Source organism: Notothenia rossii (assembly GCF_949606895.1).
Source record: "Notothenia rossii genome assembly, chromosome: 9".
Lineage (NCBI taxonomy): Eukaryota > Metazoa > Chordata > Actinopteri > Perciformes > Nototheniidae > Notothenia > Notothenia rossii.
Window position 1 is genome coordinate 73,795,807 of NC_136907.1, and position 21,761 is coordinate 73,817,567.

The following is a 21,761-nucleotide window of genomic DNA, read 5'->3' on the forward strand; positions in this document are numbered from 1 at the left end:
AAGAAGGTTTTTGTTTTTTATTTATTCAATATTTCACAGTTCCAGCTTCTTTGCTGCTTTGCTTTAAAATATTGTTAAATATTAAGATATCTGTTGACTTCTTCTCTGCATTAAGTAGTACTTTTACTCCTAATACTTTGATTTCCTAATGCTCCGACCTAATCATAATTACATACTTTGACCCAATCTTGATGCAGTGCTTTTACTTGAATTTGAGTATTTGTACAGTGTTGTTTTATTACTTTTACTCAAGTAAAGAATCTGAATACTTTTCCCATCACTGCGTATACTGCTCTACCCCCATAGCTCCCAATGTTTAGCCAATGGTGTTTAGTTTGATTTTCTTTGTAAAATGTCAACCCCTTTAATATGTTATGTTTGTCAATGAATCTGAAGCAGTGTTAAAATACCCTCGTCACATATGAGATGATGTAATTTTCTGTGTTTTCGGATTATGAATTCACAACCTTTTTTCCTTCGTGGTTTTTTTTCCAACCACTTCCACTGCCACTGTTCCTCAGACGTCACTGCCATTAATCTCCAGCTGTCCCTCCATCACAGCTGTCTCAGTTTCCAAGCCATACCATTGTAAGTAAACTACATATCTGTCATTACTTTACACTTGTTGAGCACTGTGAAGCATGCCCGCCCCTGTTGCTTGGGGAATACGTAACTCCATTAATGGCACAGTGACAGTTGCTTTCATTCCTACATACAGAATGTATTCTTGACTGTACCACACCCCAATACTGGGTGTGAGTACACGGACAGGAGTAGATTAGTTATTTGCATTTAAATTGTATTTAAATGGGTTTGTTGTAAACACTTGTAGTTGATTAAAACACCCAAATTATACTATTATGTCCTTCTTTTGTCCACAAGATGGAGCCAAACTATAGATATACAACAATAAAAACACCAAAAACCCTAAATGGACTGCTTCTTCCACTCCAGAAGATCTGAAGGCCTTTACCTGTTTATCATATTTATATATAGCAGACATCTTGTCACTTTCACACATAGTCATTATTCACACCTAAAGTTCACTTTGTAAACAGCCTATATTTACACTGACTATAATTCCCTAAGGTACCCTGCCAAACTAATTGGTAAATTTTATTCCAACATGCTGCCATTTTTCTCAAATTAAAAGTATTTTGTTTACTTTGTTGACCACGTCTTCAATTGTTTTTATTTTTGTAGTCCATTTACTTTGTGAAATAAAATGCAATGTTTTGTTCAATACTCTCATTTCCATTTTTGGAGGTGAACCAAAGTTGCCTAACTTCTCATAAATATTTACATCCTGTGTGCATCTCACAACTGTCCTTTAGCGAGACATTGTTGTTGTTGGCTTAAATTAATGTAAAACAAACAATGCATATAATAATGCAAATGTGTAGAGAAACCATGCATTAATCAAAGCAAAATTAACTTTATTCCAGCAGCAAAGACCCCGGTGTTGAAGCACGGGAGCCCCTGCAGAGCCTGGCCCTCACTGTGCTGCTGGATTGTACTTTAACAGCTGATTCGATCCCCCTGCACTGTGAGCCCGACGCTTCCTGGCTATTTATGGCAGATGCCCGTGTATTGAGGCCGCTCTCTTCAGCCCATACATGGTTGCTGTGGGATGAGGTTACCACGCCGATTTTGGCCCGCACTCTTCAAACCCCTTGGAAGCAGTGTTGTTTCACCTCTCACCGTCAGTCCAAGTATCAGACCAGGTTCACAAACCTGGTTTACAAGTATGGACACCACCCTTTTTGAATCTTTTGGAATAGTAATAAGAACCACTTATTGTTGGACTCAGTCTTGAGTGTTTTTTCGCAGCTTCATCCTTGTCCCTCTCCTTCACCTCTCTCCTGCATACCCCACTCCCCACTCCCCACTCCCCTCTCCCTTCTGCTCTTCCCTCTTTGCTCTGCTGATCCTGGACTGATTTATTTTTCCCGGTGCAGCAGAGCTGGTGGGAAAGCACCCGGCTATATTTGTCAGCTGCTGAGATTGGACCCGCTTCATGGTGGATGACTTTGGATCCTCTGTTTCGGTTTACCTGCTCACACCTGCTCCTCCCGCCTCCTCAGCACCTGCTCTGCCCTCAATAAGGAACTAGTGAGACCCTCTGTTTGGTGGTTTCAAACCCACGAATTCAACTGCCTGGATAATTGGAATTTCTCTCAATCCTTTGGTATTGGAGCTAAAGCATTGTGAGTATTGTTTAATCTTTTTCTACTTCTCCTGCATGCTTTGATATATAACATTGGTGTGTAGGCAGATATTTGTTCTATCTATTAACCATTCATTATTCAGTTTTGTGCAGTTGTAAATTGTACAATCTTTAGCTTTTATTTGACTATATTTAATGTACTTATGTGCTATATTATGTTTCAAATCACTTAAATTTAAAAATATTCCTAAAACTTTAATTTTCTGGCTCTGAATAGTGTAATAGTAACAGGAGATTGAAATGCATTTGCCCTACAGCTAAAATGCTAATTTAGCTGATTAATAAGCTTTCTGTTATTGTCATTGTGTATTTTCTCTTTTCAAATGTTGTTGTTAAAGTAAACAGCATATTACATTTGATAACCATCAAACATAGGTTACACAAACTGAACAGCAGGTTGAAAATATCACTTTGAATCCCAGTTAGAAAAAAAAAAATCGAAATAATTTTACTTACAAACTTCTTCAAATAATCATATTTCTGCTTAATAAGTTATGTTAAGTTTGGCTGACAGTTTCTTTAATATTGGTAAACTCCTTCATTGTCACTTTTTGCCAAATGAACAATAGCGGACACAATCTTTGGTGCTAATACGTAACATTGCGTGACTATTGTCTAGTTTAATTTTCTCCAATGAGACCTGAGAGCAGTTTCCCAACCCAGCCCCCCTCTTGCTGCTCTGAGCCGTCTCATGTAACCTCATGGGGGTATTAGCATTCCAACCTCCAGATTATGGCTGTATGGTGGTGTGTGTGTACAGCTGATATATCGGCTTGGTGTGTTTGGGTGCAGTGTTGTTCCAACACCGGCCGGGCCTCATTTCTCCACACTTTTGTTTTTATAGAGTGTGTGTGCGTGTGTGTGTGTGCGTGACATTGGGTTTGGCAGTTGCTTGGTGGGCCGCACCTGCTCGGGCCGTCAGAATAAGCAGACAGGTTTACAGGCCGGCCCCATGCTAGACCCTCTCCACTGGATATTTCACACACAGATTGGCAAAAATCTCCAAATGTTGAAGGCACATTTGTCGGTCACACAGCTACATGCATTTACTTTGCTAAAATTGTTTAACGCGTGTTCAAGATTGAAAGATTCACGATTTCAAGGCTTTTATTGTCATGTGTGCATAGCTACAGTGTAATTATGACATTCTTAGGTCACAGGTTCCTCCAACAGTGCAACACAATATAACAGATAATAGTGCAAGTAAATAGAATAGAATAGAATAGAAATAGTGCAGAATAGTCTATATACAAGTCATTGGAATATTGATATAAGTTGCAAACAGATGAATGTTATGGATGTTCTTTCAAAAGTTCAGGTGTTTAACAGTCTTATGGCCTGTGGGATGAAATGGTCCCTGAGTCTGGTGGTTCTAGACCTGCGTATGAATAAATGCATACATGCTTTGCTTTGTCTTTTGTATTTGAACTTCATAGCTTCTTTGCTGGACCTCAGGATGAAACGCTCTCACGCAGAGTTCTGCCTTACCCTTAGAAAACAAGTCCAGATTCTTGCGTTTTTAGTCGAGGTTATAGTGACATGTCACCCCATTTTTCTTGTTGTGGTTGTTTGCAGGAGGCAGAGGCAAGGTTTATTTGAACAGCAAAGTCCAATTCATGGGTGATCGTACTTGTGAACGGTATGAAGAAATTGACCCTAGCACACAAACCTTCTCTCTGATTCATATTCAAGAGGTGTGTGACCTGTTGAATCGTCGTCTCATGCACACGTTACCTTGTAGCGCGTACTTAGCAACTTGCTATCTGCTGGTATGTCAGTACACAGCATGTCAGATGTCAGAGAGTTGTCATGAGGCCTCTGACAGCTCTTTGGGTTACATGTGTCTTGAATCATTTTGTGATTATGGTCACTATGTACATTCTCCTATGAGTCGTGTGATCTAGGCCAGGGGTTCCCAACCTTTATTGTGCCAAGGACCGGCAGATACATTCAAAAAAATGTGCGGACCGGTTGTCAATTTTAGCTGATTTGAGTATTTACTCACCAGCAGGTGGCAACAGAGGCTAATTGTATTTAACAGCCTGAAGAAATGCCAATATGCATCCAAAACATATTAATAACGTTTAAAACCAGGATACAATTAAAACAAAAAAATTAGGACTGCTTTACAAATATTAATATAGTATATAATATAATATAGCCTAATATAGGTGGCAATAGTGGCTAATTGTATGTAACAGCCTGAACAAATAATAGAACAATATGCATCCAAAACATATTGACAATGTTTAAAACCACGATACAATTAAAAGAAATTAGGACCACTGTACACATATTGATATAACTGAAATGTCAGTGGGACCGCTGGGCTTGTTAGCCAGCCATAATAACGTCATACCGGGGCGTTCGTTCCGGTGCACTCCGACAGCATTTAGCACTACATCGAGATTAAGATTATACTAACTTCTTTTGGGAACACCCACATACCTATGGAGTTGGCAAGATGTGTGTAAATTACTGTTCATGGTCATTTGAAAACAAATGCCGTTGTTGGACACACACAAACACACCGAACACACACACACACCGAACACACACACACACACACACACACACACACACACACACACACACACACACAGCGGAGCTGAGCAGAGCACATACACACACACATCATGCGCCTTTGTGACCGGACATTTCCTTCATACAACGAGTAATAGGGGGAATAATCGGGCCGTTCGATGTGTGTGTGTGTGTGTGAAACGTAGCATCCTGCAGTGGGGAACACAGTGAAGGCGGTGTGTACGCACTGGTGCTGCACTTCTCAGAGGCTGCCTCCTGATGCTGCAGCCATTTCATGAAGTGAAGGACGTTTTACAAATAAAAAAAATAGCTCTACACCCCTGGCCGCAATGTCCTTAAAATGAAGTCCGAGTTCGAAATATATCTCAAATAATGTATTTCCCCACATAAACATAACAGTCTGCGATTAAACGGTTGTCTCCTGTGTGCTCCACTTCATATTGGCGCATCGGTAACTTTCTCTGTGCACGAGAGCCTGAGACCTTATGCTAACCAATTTTTTTGATTTATTTTGTATGTTTTGGATGAAATAATATGATTTCTTTTTTTTTTTATTAAATATTTTTAAATATTTATAATTCTGCAAATATAACGATAAACTCACAGCTATTTCGCGGCCCGGCAGTAACACCTCCGCGGCCCGGGGGTTGGGAACCCCTGATCTAGGCTGTTCATTGCCACATACTGTATGTGCCACGTTATGTTTATGGAAACAATCACGCTGAGCAGTCATTGGTAGTAGCTGTAGTGTTTTATTGATAAAAGCCACTTTATTTTGAAAAACAACTACTCAGTAATGTGGTTTCAGCAGGATTCATATGAGCACACACGTGGAATACTGCAAGAGTATAAGTCAAAAAAGGTGCTTGGGTATATACCATATGGTTTACAAACAGCGAATGGGTACTGCACGTTTAATTCATTTTATACCTTTTTAGAAGACAGTATGAGAAGGAACTATATGACTTTAATGTGACATTACCGTGATGGAGTTACAATCTAAAGTGGCCTTACACTCAAACCAGATGTTATACTAGTAACTTTACAAAAGCATATATTTCACACTGACCTAGTTTTGTAATTATGATGTGGAGAAATAACCTTTAAATCAATTCTTCTTATATGATGATCTAATTTAGGTTTACTGTGAATGACACTGTTATGTTAAGGTACCTTCTGTAACACGGGAAATAATCACATCCATGACCAAAAACACACATTGTTGTGACTCTTTTGTCTGCTTCTGAGTTACCTCATCGTGTTACATAGTGTGGAGATGTTCCTGGAAGATGGAAGAAGCCAAAGTAACCATTTGTGGCATGAAAGCCTCCTCTTCCCCCTCCTTCACACACACTCACTCTCTCTCTCTCTCTCTCTCTCTCTCCTTCCCCTCCCTCCCTCCTGTCCTTCTAATAGTTACAGAACTTCCTAAGTGTCTCTCCTCAGCACTGGGCTCTGTGCTCATCGATATCCATATAAGAGCAGAGCGGGCAGGTTTCTGCGCCGAGTGTCAGGCACCGTTGATGCTAGGCAGCAGCACGATATCTAAAGTATCTAGAGTAAATGTTTTAGAAAGGACAAAGGTTCCTGCTCTGCTGCCTCAGAATATATTCCATCTATTCATTTAAGAGAGGGAAGGTAGGCATCATGCGCTTTTTCTGCATCTATGCATGCGTTTACAATAACGCATGCATGTCAATGTCTCAGTTTACATTAGCGAATTTTTGTACAAGCTAACCTAAACAAGGAACGTTTCTCCCAATAAAGGCAGGCTAGTTATGAGCAGAGTGTCTGCTGCTGCCCAAAATCCACAGAAGTTGGTAAATAATAATCATTTTTCGAATAAAACAATACAATATGTTGTGTGCTCTGGTAGCTCACTTGGTATAATTGCTAAGACATTAGCAGCAGCCCGGGTTGTTCTAATAAAATAGTCACTTTGCTATTCTTAAAGGTGGGGTATATCATTTATTTCAGAAACACTTTTTGTTATACAATATTCCATGGAATGCTCTTAACATCCCGATAGCAATGAATACATTAAATGCTTTGACAATAAATACATTAAAACATTTCATCTCTGGAAGCCGTAGCGCTGTAAAAAGCACCACCAATCATCTGAGCCGGCCCGGCTAAAGTAACTGGATGGCCTACCTGCCTGTCAGCCTTCCATCTGTGCACAAACTTATCTCGTGCCCTCATTGGTCATGTGCGCGTTCGTGTGTGTTGGAGGAGGGGCTCTGTAAGGAAGTCTGAAGGAAGGGGCCGTTTTTTTTCCGGTTATGTATTTTCAAATTCTATCGCCCTCGAGCTGGTTTCTCCATTCTTACCTACCCTACCTTTAACACAAACTGTCCAGTAAAATTTGTCTGGGAAGAAAGTCCTGCATTATGTGCAGGAAGTCATGCATTTGTATTATTAAAAACAAAAACAAGAAGTGATAGTTAGTATGTTGTATTACCACCAGTATGATTGGACAGATAAAGAAATGTTATCAAACCTGCTAGGTTGTGCAGAGATGAGGTAGATGCCTAAAACAACCTGTCTTTCCAATAGGCTTATAAATCAATACCTATGGGTACTTTATTTAAGCTTAATGTTTACAAAACAAAGTCTCTTCAGTGGGGTCAGACAATGATCTGAAAATAAACTTCTAGATTTTACATAAAATGTCCATATAAGATAAGTTAAATATTGTGTTGATCTATGCATTAAGGGTTAAACAGCACAGAATGCCAGCTGTGCAGGATGCTCATTATGTGAAAGTTCATTATTTACTACTGTTTTGTTTTGTGAGTTGAAACACTTATGTTACGGTAGAGTGAAGCAAGCAGGACCCAAATGCAGATAATACTGATAATACCTTTTATTTCAAGGATAAGAATACAATTCGGACAAACAGAACACTCCCCGGTGAACTCAGTCACCAACAAAAGACGAACCAACACTGAACACAGGAAGAGACAAGACTAAATAGAGGGAGGGGTAACCACGAGACGAGAAACAGCCGGGCAGGGGAGGAGAAACACAAGGGCAACAGGTGAACACAATCAGACAATTAGACACACCAGGGAAACTAACGACAGGGAGGAAAATACAGAGAGAGGGACCAGACAATACCCAAGGGAGACAGGGAGAACCGAACAGCAAAATAAACCCAAACCTAGACATACAAAACTAAAAACGTGACACAACATGAGAATCGTGACAGCTTATGTAAGTTTTGTGCACTTACAACAGAAGTCTGTTCTCGACAGTCAGTCACAATGTAAATCACATAAACCGTTGAGCTTGGTAAAGCTGAGACGGCGTAAAGACAAAGGATCATGTGGTTCCATAGGAAGAAGTATAACGAAGCAGTGTGCTGCTGAGCTCCTCAGATTAAAGTGTTATTAGCAGAGAGATGCTTTGGTGTTGAGTAGGGTCGTAACCTTACGGGATTTTCATTGTCATATTTCTGAAAATATGACACAGTATCACGGTATACGGTTTTATATTATTATTATTGTTATAATTACTTTTACTATTATTATGATTTTCAGTTAGGATGACACTAAAAGGAATAAGTATGGAATAATAATGGTTTGAAAAAAGTATAAACCGTATAAAAAGTAGCATTTAACCACAAAACTGTGTGTTTATCAGTTAAAGGAATGACAATAAAATTATAATAATTTTAAAAAACAATAGCATTCAACGAATTTGTTTCGCTGTTCACGGTTTAACATTATTATTATTTTTATTATTATTATTTATTTTATTTTTAAATTATTATTATTTTTTTTTAATATATTATTGGCTTAGTATTGCATGTCGTTACAATGACCCTTAGAGGAAAGAAAACAGAATTATGTTAATGAAAACTAATTATTAATCTTACTAAAAACATAGCTGCTATCTAATTAATTAAATAAAAAAGAAACACTTTAGCTGTGATCTCTTTAAAACAATGAACTCACATTACATTACATTGCATTTAGCTGACACTTTTATCCAAAGCTACTTACAATAAGTACATTTGACCAGGAAGATACAAACTTGAAGAAAACATAATCATATAAGTACATCAGGTTTCATAGAGCCAAACATTTCAAGTGCTACTCAACTGGTTATAGATAAGCCAGTCCTTTATTAGTATATAAGTGCTTTGTTAGCAGTTCTTTGTTAGTAATTCTATCGCTCGAAGTGGAGTCGAAAGAGATGAGTTTTTTTTATTGTAGGCGCTCCTGTACACCTTAGTCTCTCTCTCTCTCTCTCTCTCTCACTCTCATGTCAGTTTGACGTTGTAGAAATTTGAAAGTACACTCTCTGATAACCGTCGTCTTTCACATTTGTCCTGATATTGTTACACCCTGATGTTGAGTCACACGCCTCGTGGTGTTTGCATCATGTCCCCGGTGTTGAGTTTTATTGACTGGTTTGTCAGTTTTCCAAGATAAAATTGTTGGTCTGAGATCACATACGTTTTATCTAAAGTTAGAGCTGGGAGTGGTGCATGTTTTGTTTTGTTGCTGGTAACATTTCCAAATCAGAAAACAATCGTCATTTGACGGAGAGATGGACCCGATAACTGGTGGTGATTATTCAATTCTGTTGAATGCAAGCATCTGAAATATAATGAGGCCAACCAATACTGTTACATTCAAGCATTTGCAGTTAAGCAACAAGAGCCTATTTGTTACATAAAAATGAAAAGAAAAACAGAGGAGAAGTTCTAGATTATGCAATTTAGATACAAGACAAGACAAGGCTTTTTAAAACAGAGTTAATCTGTTAACAAAATACTGTTATCTTGCATGTAAAATGATTCCAGTTTTAAAAACTGCTTACTGGTTATGAGTTCTGACAGAAGTTCCCATGTTGTCATCGCCTCGTCAGCCATAATGCACCTCAGTGTTTTTACTTGGACGGTGTTATGTCTTATGTCTTATGACAGTGTGGTTCACTCCTAAGAAAAGCTTTTTGATTGACATGTGGCCTGTTGTGAAATGGAAACATTGAGAATGACGGAGAATGTCTTCGTATTTGTTGCTACATGCAAGGATTGAGCGGGTAAAGACAGATATACAATGTGATGCAGAGAAACAGGTGAAGACAGCTAATTAGAAGTATAGAGAATGTGGAGTATACACCTGGCAGCATGTGTAGCTGGGAAAGATTGTGAGATGGATGGTAAGGATGACACATCTTGGGGAATGCAAGGGAGAAGGAGTGGTGAAGAAAACAAGGCAGAGCAGGAGCCGGCGTGGAGACGATCCGCTGGTAAACACCGACAGGGTGACCTCTCCCTGAGGCAGCCACTCACAACACATGTTGCCTTATTAGGGGCGTCTACAGGGAGCAAGGCAGACTAGGGGAGCTGGGGGGAGTGTGTGTGTGTGTGTGTGTGTGTGTGTGTGTGTGTGTGTGTGTGTGTGTGTGTGTGTGTGTGTGTGTGTGTGTGTGTGTGTGTGTGTGTGTGTGTCAGAAAGGGTGAGAAAAAGCAGCACACACAGGAGGCAAGTGATCATGCAAGGCTGACTGAAGAGTCCTAAAGTGTTAACAAGCGTAACAAGTTGTATCAGCTCACGTTAAGTAGAGTTCAGTCCTCTCACTTGCTTTGCATACTTCTGTGGGCAATGCACGCAGTTTCTTCTGTGTCAGTAACTGGTGATGATGTGATAATGATGATTAGTTGTGTTACTGTATGCAGCCTCTGCAGAGCATTAGATTATAGTTTATGTAGCTGCTGCAGAACTAAAATATTTCCATCACTCACACAGGTTCTGTTGGGATTAGCAGTGAAGGCAGCTGCGATCCTGACTTGATAGGAAGTCAACTTTATTTTATATTTGTGACATTGCTTGACTCCATCTGTAGCCGCTTTCCTTTGTTTCCTCGCCTCAGTTCTCTTGTCACATTGTTATCCAATGTGGCGAATCTAATCTGTGTCTTCTCAACAATACACGCAGCTAACCGCTTCATCACATGCTGCGTTATGTTCATTCCCCTACCCCTTGTGCTTTGTAAGCGCAACCTCAAGAACAATGTATGACTTAAAACCACATGACACACATTGTTTGTAGTTGTATGTAAGTATATAGAAGTTAATGGCATGCCAGTGCATGTGTTCTTTTCATTCTTGACACTTGTTTGGCTTTAAAGGGGCCTCTCTCCCACACACGCCCCCCCCCCCCCCCCCCCCCCTGCATGACTTCTTTGCTTACTTTATAATCCAGCAATCCAACATATTGTACATCACAGACTAAGACTTCTCTAAGTGGTTGCCCAATCACAACAGAGCCGGCCAGCTAACCAATCAGAGCAGACAAAATAAAGAGCTTTCTGAACTGTGAAGCATGTCACAGTAAGGCACAAAATACAAATATGAACCGAATATTTGCATAAGCCACTCTTCTTAAAAGTGCAGAGGATGCAAGTGCATGGATTTGGAGAACTGATTTATGATATCATTTTAGTTTTGATGCAGAGTTTGGTTGGAATATTGGTTAAAATATCAACATTCAATGTAAGGAAGACTCTTCCCCCCCTTCCTCTCCACTGCCTCCTCATCTAACTCCAACATGACCTCAGGTTGACTTAGACAAGGAGATTTTGTCTGTGACATGTGACATCAACATGTGACATCAAGCAAAGCCTGTGTGAATATGTAAATATGACATGCATGAGGAGTGAGGGTAGAAACTGAAAAAGATCCCTATGGGTTAGATGTAGCATTTAAATACGATTTTAACATTATTATTAGAAATTCTGGCTCGGTGTCTTGCAATCAGAAAAGATTAACATGTGGCAGGAGATAACAAATACTGTTCTACTGCATTGCATGCGATCGCTTAATAAAGCCTTTCTCAGCGGCCAAACTGGCATCAAGACAAGACTGACACTAAAACCATAATGAGTCATCTTCCCGGTAATACTCTAAATGTATATAAATAAATGATCTGGTGGATTTCAAAACAGACAACTTAATGACATTAATATTAATGCAAGTCCTGGCTTTGTATTTTAGAACAGACTCTCCTTGCACTACTTTAACAATTGTATCTGTTTTATCTTGTCTCACTGTTTAGGAGCCTGTGACCCAATATTTTCATTGATACATCTACACTGTAGCTATGTACAAATGGCAATGCAAATCCTTGAATCTAGAAGTTTCCATGCAAGTGTTAAGGATACCGTCTGACTCCCGGTGGCCCCACACCACCACCTGTGGCCTGCTGGCACCCTCCTCCAATCGTGTTCCAGAGTTTTTATCATCAAGGCTAATTTCTGCCTGTAATCTGATTAGGGCTCTGAGCTGCTTTAGCAACCCGCTGCGCTGTCTCTCTCTCTCAGCTCCCTCGCACACACACACGCATGCACGCACACACACACACACACACACACACACACACACACACACACACACACACACACACACACACACACACACACACACACACACACACACACACGCACACGCACACGCACACGCACACACTGACATGCACACTGACACACACAATCTGCATGACAGCCAGTCTGTGCAGGCTGTAGGTTTGCCGTGTATCCGGGAAGTTCACTCTGTCTGTCGGTGTGTGCTCTTCGTTGTGTGTGTGTGTGTGTGTGTGGTCGTGTCACTATCTCCATCCCTGCTTGCCGGTAGCAGCCTTCGCCTCCACCGCTGTCAAACGCCGTCACCTCCGCTGTGATCGGAGGGGAAGTCTAGCAGCGGAGCATCTTTCTTTTTCTCCCTAAACATGTTTCGAAACCCTTGGATCTCTAGTTACCATGTGAACCATGAGCAGCCATGTGGCCAAGGTAAGGCCTTTGATAGGGGAAGGTCTGGCTATAGGGTGACCTGCTTGACCCTCTCGAATACCCTTATTGCACCTATAGACTGCTTGGGGGACTTTGCTAATGCAATTCAGCTCCTTACTGAGGTAAATGACAGTTTGGTGGCTGTCACTGGGATTTGGGCTTAGAGGCTGTGAAGTGTTGACTCCTCGTTTCGCTTCTTTTTGCTTGGTTGGATCAGAGGAAACAAGGATTCATGGCATTTCTAAGAGCTACTCATCCCTGCCTAATGCATTTCACGAATTTGGAATAAAATACATGCTTGAATCTACTACGATTGGTGTGAATGTTAGCATCAGGCTGCTACGAATGAATGAAGTGTGTGGTTTAGAAATGAAAGGTCAAATGTAGTTGGTGCTGCATTTCCATTATACAGTATGTGCTATATGTTGTGCTTTTTCCCGTTTTCACCCCTTCGATGTCCCACCTTGTCAATGCTCTCCATCATTTGCTTGCCGAGATGGAGGAAGGGTGTTCATGTTCTACCAGCAACCTTTCGAAACAGATTGTGTGCAAGCGAAGGCCCGGTTCACTTAGGAAGTCTATTTCGCACCTCTGAATATATATAGAAAATCCCTCTCCTCACCACCCTCATTTTTGGACCGTCAGCAGCACTAAGCTTCTCTCTGGCGCTGTCAACCTTGAATCTTGTGCTGCTTGTTTTGTTGACAACCTGCAGGCGTTTCTAAGGAAAGCTGCACCGGCGAGGGGCTTTCCAGGCAGATGATCAGACAGATAGGTGTAAACAAGGTTCCCACAGGCAATGAATCATTGTGGTGTGAGCTAAAATAATGTTTGAGCACATCCAAACCCAAATTTCTCACCCCGCTCGTGTCTAATTCTGACTTGTGTCATCCTTTACATCCAGACATGGCACTTTTGAGTCCTTGAACTTCACTGGTAGCTACACAAAACACTTGGAAGCTCTTAAACTTGATGCCCAAGCAAGCATTACGACTTCTAGCACCATACTTACATACCTTGTGTCCTGCCAAACATCCCATGCTGTATAGACACACAGCCTTTTGGGGCCAAAATAGTCCGGAGGTGTTCAGGAGGCGTCTGGAGCAGAAACATGATCCTTCTCCTATACTGGGATACAACTTTACAACAGGCTGCTGTTGCTGTGAGAGCAAACGGGTCAACTGTCAGCTGGGAACTGGATGTGAACTTTCTGAGGAACCTTTTTAGATGAGGGAGGCTGAAAATGTCCTGTCAGATCAGCGCGTTGTTGGTGTTCAATCTTGAAGAAGTCTGACTTCTTTACATTTAAAGCATTTATTGTTAAAGGCATTCTGAGCAGGATCTAGGGTTAGGGTTTGTAAACACAACATTCACATTTGGCCCCTCTTTCCATGGTCAAGATGGGGAAGTCCAACCCCAGATTCACTCTCATTGAGGGGCTTCGTCTGCTTGGCGTGTTGCCCTGCTTTTGTTACATTGTGTAGCATTTTTGTAGCTTCTCTTGGATGAGTGCTTACATCTGGCACCTGGTCTCTGATTTGTTACAGAGGTTGTAAAAAGGGGTTAAAAAGTTGAATTTATCTTATTAAAGCACAAATAGCCACTGAATACTGTAGCGGTTGTGCATGATCAATATTCCTTATGTATATTCACGAACATATTGCTATTAAAAGTTGACTATGATTGACATTTTGATTACTAGATTTGTAGGGACTATACTTTTGAAGGGTTGTAAAATATTTTACTGAAGAATGTTCCGTATGTGGCGTCACTCATAAAGTGAAGATTTGTAAATGGGCTGATGTTTGTTTTATTTTGACAAACACATACAGTATTGTTTGGTCAGACCACTAGTAGGTGTCTAACCAGTTATGCAGATTAAAGAAACGTTGCATTAGAGTCGACAAACGCAACCAGCTGCGTCAATGAGGACAAGTGTTTTTAGATGCCAAGAATACAAAGAAATAATGGCGCCAATTTATGTAATACGTTTAAAGGTTTGTCTGTAGCCAAAACAATGCACTGTTTATAATAGTATTAGATGACATCCACCATCTTGAACGAGATGCCATTGTAATATTTGTGGCAAAAATTGACCCCTGTTGGATTTTTTCTGGATCATTTTGATGTTTACAACCATCTGTATCATCAGCTGTAATATGATCCATGATGTCATTAATGTATTTAATATCTATGAAGAATATAAGATACGCTTTGTTTATATGTATCTACCGCATTTCTAAATGTACCGCTTTTTTGACTAGGTTAACATGTTTCAATAGTCCCATTGTCAGCACAGACACATTGAACATGAGTCTTGACTGAGTCTTATTTGTCTTTTTAGAATTAGGATCCACAGCTCGTCCCAAGCTTTGCAGCTCAGCCTCTTTGCCAACAGAGGCCTTAAGGTGAGTCTTCTGTTTGCAATCACCGCACAGACACTGGTCAATTACTCGAGGAAGTATCGTCTAAGAGCATTTAATACATTCATTCAGTTTTTGCTTTGTCATCAAGTGAGGGATATGTAAGGATATAGATTTAGTGCTGCAGCTAATCACGGGCAGTAAGCATTAAAAGCTGCATATGCCAGTAACAGCTTATCTTAAGGCACTTTTATGTTCACATGCCATTAAAGCCATAATACCTCCTTCCGGAGCACTTTGCCCCGAGCCCCCTTTTGCATTGAGTTGCTCTGGTTCTTAAGCTGTCTGGCAGAAAGTTACACAATAACTGTTTTACATTTAATCGAAAACTCTTAGCAATTTAACTGATCTGTCCCTTATAAATACTGTAAAAAATAATACTGGATATAATGAGTACACATATTTAAGACGCCAATCTCTCCAAATGAGTCTAGAAATATCAATTCCAACTTTATGGCTCTGTTCAAACAACAGATTGAATCGTTTGTGAGGGTTTGTAAAGAAAGGAAAGGCAAGTTACCTTATCCTGGCTTATGTGTCCTCTTGGTAATGACATGTGAAGACATTAGGGGAAGACCTCAATTGTCAATTTCCACTTGGAGGATTGAATGACCCAGTTCTTAAGCTCCTGGATCCTGTTGGAAGAAACTCCGGCTGAGATTTACCTTTACCTGCCATCACCTTTTTAAGACAAGGCGTTTGAGGCAGAGTTGCTTGGACAGCTGCCATAGGAAACTAGGCACAAATGTACTGATGCTGTTTAATCAGAACAATATGTAGAGATCTGTAGTTTAGCTCCATTCAGCATCACTTTACACCTCTTTCAACCAATAGTAAACTAGAATATAGCAGCTACCCACCCTCCAATAATGAACGTTGTTTTTTATTAAATCTAGATTTTCTTGATAGCATGTTGTGACTCTTTCCTCTCATTCAGTTTTCAGAGTGACTTCTCCTTGGAGGAAAAGACCGCCCTGGTCAAGAGTGTTTCAGATACAGATGCCAAACTTCTGTTTGTCCTCCCCAAGGGTGTGCATTGGCTCTAAACACAAAAAATCACTGAGAATTAATCGAATCATTTCATTGTTTTCATTGTTTTACGACACTAAATATATATTTTCTCTTCTAATATTCAGTTTCAGAGTTGAAGAAATACTTTGAGGGACCTGTCCCAGAAGATTTGGGAATGAACAGGTAATTTCAGGGCTCACTTCTCTGTGTTTTCACATAAACACGTCTAAATAATTTGATTAAAAACAAACCCAGTCCAACAACTTTTGACCTTTACTCTCTGCCTCGCATCTGGTCACAGGAAGGAGAGGATAGCTCGGCGTCTGGAGGGGATGGAGAGCGATGCTCCGCCTGCGCTGGTGCCCGGTGGTTTGGTAGCCAACAGGATGCTGGAGGAGGACTCCCCGCGGTACACCCGCGCCTCAGACCCCTGTGAGCCTTGTGTGACGGGTAAGCATGGCACGATGCACTGCAACAATATATGATGCTGCCTTACTTGGGTTGACAACATTGAAATGTTCTTTTGTTTGTCAAACGGCCATTAAGTCATGTTTGTCATTCAGTATTTGTAAAACATAGAATTTATTTAATTTTTTCGTCTGCCAGTTTACTCTCTCTAGGTGGGTTTCCATCCTCCAGATTTACGGCACATTTTAAATTTGTGAAGTATAAAACCTAACCAGAAATGCAAAATATTTAAAGAAAAGAACAATTCAGAAAAACCTCACACATATATATTTTTTCTTACAAAGTTCGACTTGCTCCTTTTTTAAAGATATTCATCAATATTAAAAATAAATGAATCATCTTGGTGCACAATCTGCAATCAGATGTTTTTGCTTCTGGAGAAACACGTTTTAAAATCATCCTTGCTACTTTAATGTCAACATAATGTAACTGTCAGTGAAAATAAAACACACAGAAGCTGTTGCATGTTGTTGCATTTTGAAGGAATTGAATTCACTAATTGACTTGTAAAGCTGTGATGTGTTTTGTAAAAATAATGTCATATTTATGTCACGTTGGATGAAGGTTGCAAATGTTAACATCATTATACGGGACAGTAACGTTGCAGATTGGTTTGTGTGTGACTTAAAATATACCATATGAAGTCAAAATAACGATACATATAATTTGATAACAGCAACTGCCTTGAATTGTTAACTGTGGCTAATAGGAGGCATCCAAATTGGTTTTCTTTGTTGCACTTGTGCATTTTTGATCAATTGGCTATTTGAGCTTTTAGAAAAATATGTCGTCCAACCATAATTGTGACTTGGTGGTTAAACTCTATCCAGAAGACACAAAATGAACTACAGTAACTCCTGCGGGGCATGAATGTGGCAAATGATTGGTTGTCAAGCAATGTTGTTAATAAGTAATGGAGTATTTCCACTATTTACCACAGTGAGACGCTACAGTCGAGAGGAGCTGGAGGCCCCCCAGAAGCAGCTTTCATCTATGGACAGATCCCCTCAGATCAGAGGCGGTGTTGGCAGCAGCCGCCCAGACCCCATGTTGGTGTACGTTGACCCAGTGTCGCTATCCACCTCTTCTACACCCACATCTGGGCCCGCTGACCCCTCCAGTCTCAGCTCCAAGGCTGAACGCATCGCCCGCTACAAAGCCGAGCGCCGCCGGCAGCTTTCAGAGCGGTATGGCATTCTCCTGGATCAGGAGGCGGACGTCGACTTCACACCTCGCCACCGATCCCGCCGTGATACGGACACCCCCGACCGACAAACAGCTGCAAGGCGAGAAAGAGACAGACAGGAAGCTGAGGAACAAGGACGAGATCCCAGGGTGCCATACCGCTCCGGAGTGGGCAGGGTTTACATGAGGAATCAGCCGGACCCCGCCCCTGTTTCCACCCCCAGCCCCGCCCACTCAAACCAAGCCCATCCCAAGACACAGGAAAGGCAGCGGAGGTTTTCTGATCGGGAAAGGGCGATGAACATGGAGAACTACCGACGTGGTGGGGCTCAAGAGCGCTCAATCGCTCCTTTAACGAGAACCCAGGAGCAGCCTCATCACCAGCAACAGCAGGACCCCGCCCACCAGGAGCCAAGCCCCGCCTCCAGCAGGGATTACAGCATCGCGGCGGTGCCCAGCCCCCCTCGCACCGCCCGCCGGGCCTCGCTGCCCTCCAACCGCTACGGCATCTCACCTGGGGATTTATTCATAGAGCAGCAGGCCCAGAGCATCCTCAACAGGCAGGGGTGAGTTCATAAAAAACGGTCGTAACATTCAGAAAATACAACACTGACGACTGAACAGATTCTGAGACATGCGTCTGATACAGAGACTAACTCTTACTCTAAACATGAAAAGTAATTCAAAGGTCTTTTTAAATGGCCTTGATCATTATCACAAGCCATTAAATGACTCTGGGTTATTCTATCTGCTTCCCGTCGAGTGATCGGACCATTTAAAAGTATAATGTTGTGTCTGCAGTGTATCTTTAGACTACGTTAGGGGGTTAAACAACTCGAACCCCTGTTTTCATGACAATATTTACACTGATCCACTGGCTGCTAATAAGTCCTACACTGAGACATTCATGAATTGGTGCAGTTTGGGCTGTCTTCTGGCTGCTAAGCTAACCAGCCTGCCGCTTCAACACTGCACCAGTATTAGGATCTTTTGTAGTCCGGCTCTGTCACGCTCGCCCTGCTCCAGTTTCACATGGAAAGGTGCTCTGGGGAGTTCCTCAGGGAAAGGTTGCAGGGTAGATGTCAGGGTCGGTTTTTGGAGTGGGTATGATTTCCTTCCTTGACCCCGAGAGGTTATCCTGATTTAACAGCAGCTTGGTTCATTAGCAAAGCGCTTATGTCACTTGCTATAAGAAACTTATATGCTACCACAAAAGGGATGAGAACTAGGGCTTGGCAGCAAACATTGCTATTATATTTCCATATTATATGAAACTGGGGATCTACTCAGATATTGGATATTTTAATCTGGCATCATTTCTTTCCCTGGTTTAAAAGGGGGCATTACATCGAAGTAATGTATCTTTATTAACATAGCAGACTGCTGTAGATGTTCTTTTATTGTCGTTGACCTACATCATTTATCAAAAATCTCATATTGCAAATATTTATAAAAGCAATGGTCAACCCTTCAATATTGTCCCTTGTAAGGATTTCTTAGCCCTGAGAGCAGGAATATTACATTACATTTAGCTGACGCTTTTATCCAAAGCTACTTACAATAAGTACATTCGACCAGGAAGATACAACCTTGAATAAAACAGAATCATATAAGTACATCAGGTTTCATAGAGCCAAACATTTCAAGTGCTAATCAACTGGCTTTTAGATAAGCCAGCCCTTTATTAGTATATAAGTGCTTTGTTAGTAATTCTATCGCTCGAAGTGGAGTCGAAAGAGATGAGTTTTCAGTCTGCGCCGGAAGATGTGCAAGCTATCTGCTGTCCTGATTTCAATGGGGAGCTCATTCCACCATTTTGGAGCCAGGATAGCAAACCCACATGTTTTTGCTGATGGGAACTTGGGTCCCCCTCGCAGTGCGGGTGCAGCGAGCTGTTTGGCTGATGCACGTGCTGGGGTGTACGGTTTAACCATGTCCTCGATGTAGGAAGGGCCAGATCCATTCGCAGCATGGTACGCAAGTACCAGTGTCTTGAAATGGATTCTAGCAGTTACTGGAAGCCAGTGAAGGGAGCAGAGGAGCGGCGTGGTGTGGGAGAATTTAGGAAGGTTGAAGACCAGACGAGCCGCTGCATTCTGGATGAGCTGCAGAGGTCGGATGGCACATGCAGGTAGACCAGCCAGGAGGGAGTTGCAGTAGTCTAGGCGTGAGATGACGAGAGCCTGGACCAGAACCTGCGTTGTTTTCTGGGCCAGCTGGGGACGTATCCTCCTGATGTGGTAAAGCGTGTATCTGCAGCAGCGGGTTGTAGCAGCAATGTTTGCAGTGAAGGACATAATAGCTGAAAAGAGTCCAAGGAAGCTTTCTCAAAAGTTAACAGCATTTAATTAAACAAATGATACACAAAATGAGAATGTGCAAGATGGCACGGCTCCCCCCTCCCAGCTGTTGCCGGCCGGGTCAGCTGAGTTGAAAGAGAGAGATTTCTCCCCATCTCCACGTGTTCTCAACTCTTGTTTCCTCCTATTGGGCGGCGTCGACAGGGGCGTGTCCAATGCATATCCTGTCTTTTCCTGTTGTTAATTTACAATATTCTAATGTCTGTGTGGTTATTTAAACATTCCCTAATTACAGTATTGCAGCGTCAATAAGTGAGGGTTAAAGACAGTGTGTTTACTGTACAACACCACATGTCATTTCACCTTCAATTCACTGTTTCAAAATGTAGTCTTTAGCCACATGCTAATGCTAACCTTAAATTGAATATACAAATATTTACTCGCAAAACAAGAATTCGTTTTGTGAACTTTCGGTTTTTCAGAATAAAACCGTTTTAAATCAAAACAGTGTATTTAATTTCCGGTTTTCAGAATAAAACAGCTTTCAATTAAAAAAGTGTTTTTCAATTTAAATTACGCCATATAAACATTGATTTTATTTCTTACACCCTACATCAACTCTGCAGGACATTGGTCAGAAACATCACGTTATTTTACTGTCGCTAAGATCTAATGAGAATTGTATTATTTGTCAATCAAAGCAAGTTATAAAGAATTGTACTTCATGGCATTGAAACCTAAACAAGCATAATACCGTGAACGGAAAACTAGGAATAATAGCATTCAGATTCATGAAGGTGAAAAATGTATTCTATACCAATTTAAATAGTCAAACTTTATTGACACACTTTTTATCAAAATGTGCACAGTACACAACCATTTTACCAACCAACTAAACAATAATCTGATTGCTCAATTATGCAAATATCTGAAAATATTCCTGATTGACACTTCAGCTGTACAGTGCAGCTGACATTTCTCTGACCTACAGTATGAAAGAATGATCATAAGTTCCCCTCTGGGTTTGACACTGTCACCACATCATGTTGTAGCCTGGCCGCCCTGTCAAAGAGCGACTGGTCTCTCAACACAGACTCAGAGAGCGACACTCAGGCAGACTTCAGCTGGCCTTCAAGGTACTGTGTCCACAAAGCCACTGTAGTCCACCAGGTTCATGTGCTTAAGCTGGCTGTAGTCACTTATTCTATAATTATACTGTTATCTCTTTTACACAATATTCATAGGTCTTCAAAAACAATAACATGTCTTCAAAACACGGTTTAAACATATTCTGAAATCTAGGAAAATGTCAAAAATACTTCTAGAAAAGGTAACAGGATAACATGCCAGCATTTTAAAAACATGTTCTGGGTGGACATACAGCTAACTCATCCCGTTAGATAAACCTTCTAACTGTGCAATATTATATTTAATCAGTAATATTTCCCCCTATTAACTTGTGTAATTATCCTCCATTTAACAAGTGTTTTAAGTCTGTGGATTTTAGTGGGTTTGAAAAACAGACTTGCAAGTCTTACAAATTAACATTTATTCCTTAAAAGATTCACTCAATATATACATTTTCATCTGTTTTTCTAGATCACTCACTTTTTTGCCATCATAAATCTTATTTAAGTTATAATCTTGTGCATGTTCTATGTCACTTGAATTAATTACATTTCATTTGTGTCAGAATTGTGGGTTCATCTCTTGCTACATTCGAACTAAGAATCAACCTAGAAATCCTCTGGTTAAATTCTTGTTTTACTAAATATTAAGCCTTATAAACAGTTATTTTTGTTC

The 21,761-nt window shown here is 40.8% G+C and overlaps 1 protein-coding gene across 12 annotated transcripts in view; it reads left to right on the forward strand.

Moving 5' to 3' along the window:
* The first annotated feature begins 1,628 nt into the window (after nucleotides 1–1,628).
* The window catches only part of svilb (supervillin b), a 66,280-nt gene continuing 46,147 nt past the window's right edge, over nucleotides 1,629–21,761 (forward strand). For 7 of the 12 annotated variants that reach the window (XM_079651375.1, XM_079651376.1, XM_079651367.1 and 4 more), the window contains exons 1-6: nucleotides 12,309–12,571; nucleotides 14,916–14,979; nucleotides 15,932–16,023; nucleotides 16,131–16,188; nucleotides 16,307–16,455; nucleotides 17,414–18,224. In XM_079651375.1, the coding sequence (XP_079507501.1) occupies nucleotides 12,511–12,571; nucleotides 14,916–14,979; nucleotides 15,932–16,023; nucleotides 16,131–16,188; nucleotides 16,307–16,455; nucleotides 17,414–18,224 (1,235 nt within the window). In that variant the 5' untranslated portion in view covers nucleotides 12,309–12,510. Of the gene's footprint in view, nucleotides 1,746–1,958; nucleotides 2,208–12,307; nucleotides 12,572–14,915; nucleotides 14,980–15,931; nucleotides 16,024–16,130; nucleotides 16,189–16,306; nucleotides 16,456–17,413; nucleotides 18,225–21,761 lie in introns of those variants that run through there. The other 5 variants (XM_079651368.1, XM_079651378.1, XM_079651373.1 and 2 more) reach the window with 5 other exon arrangements.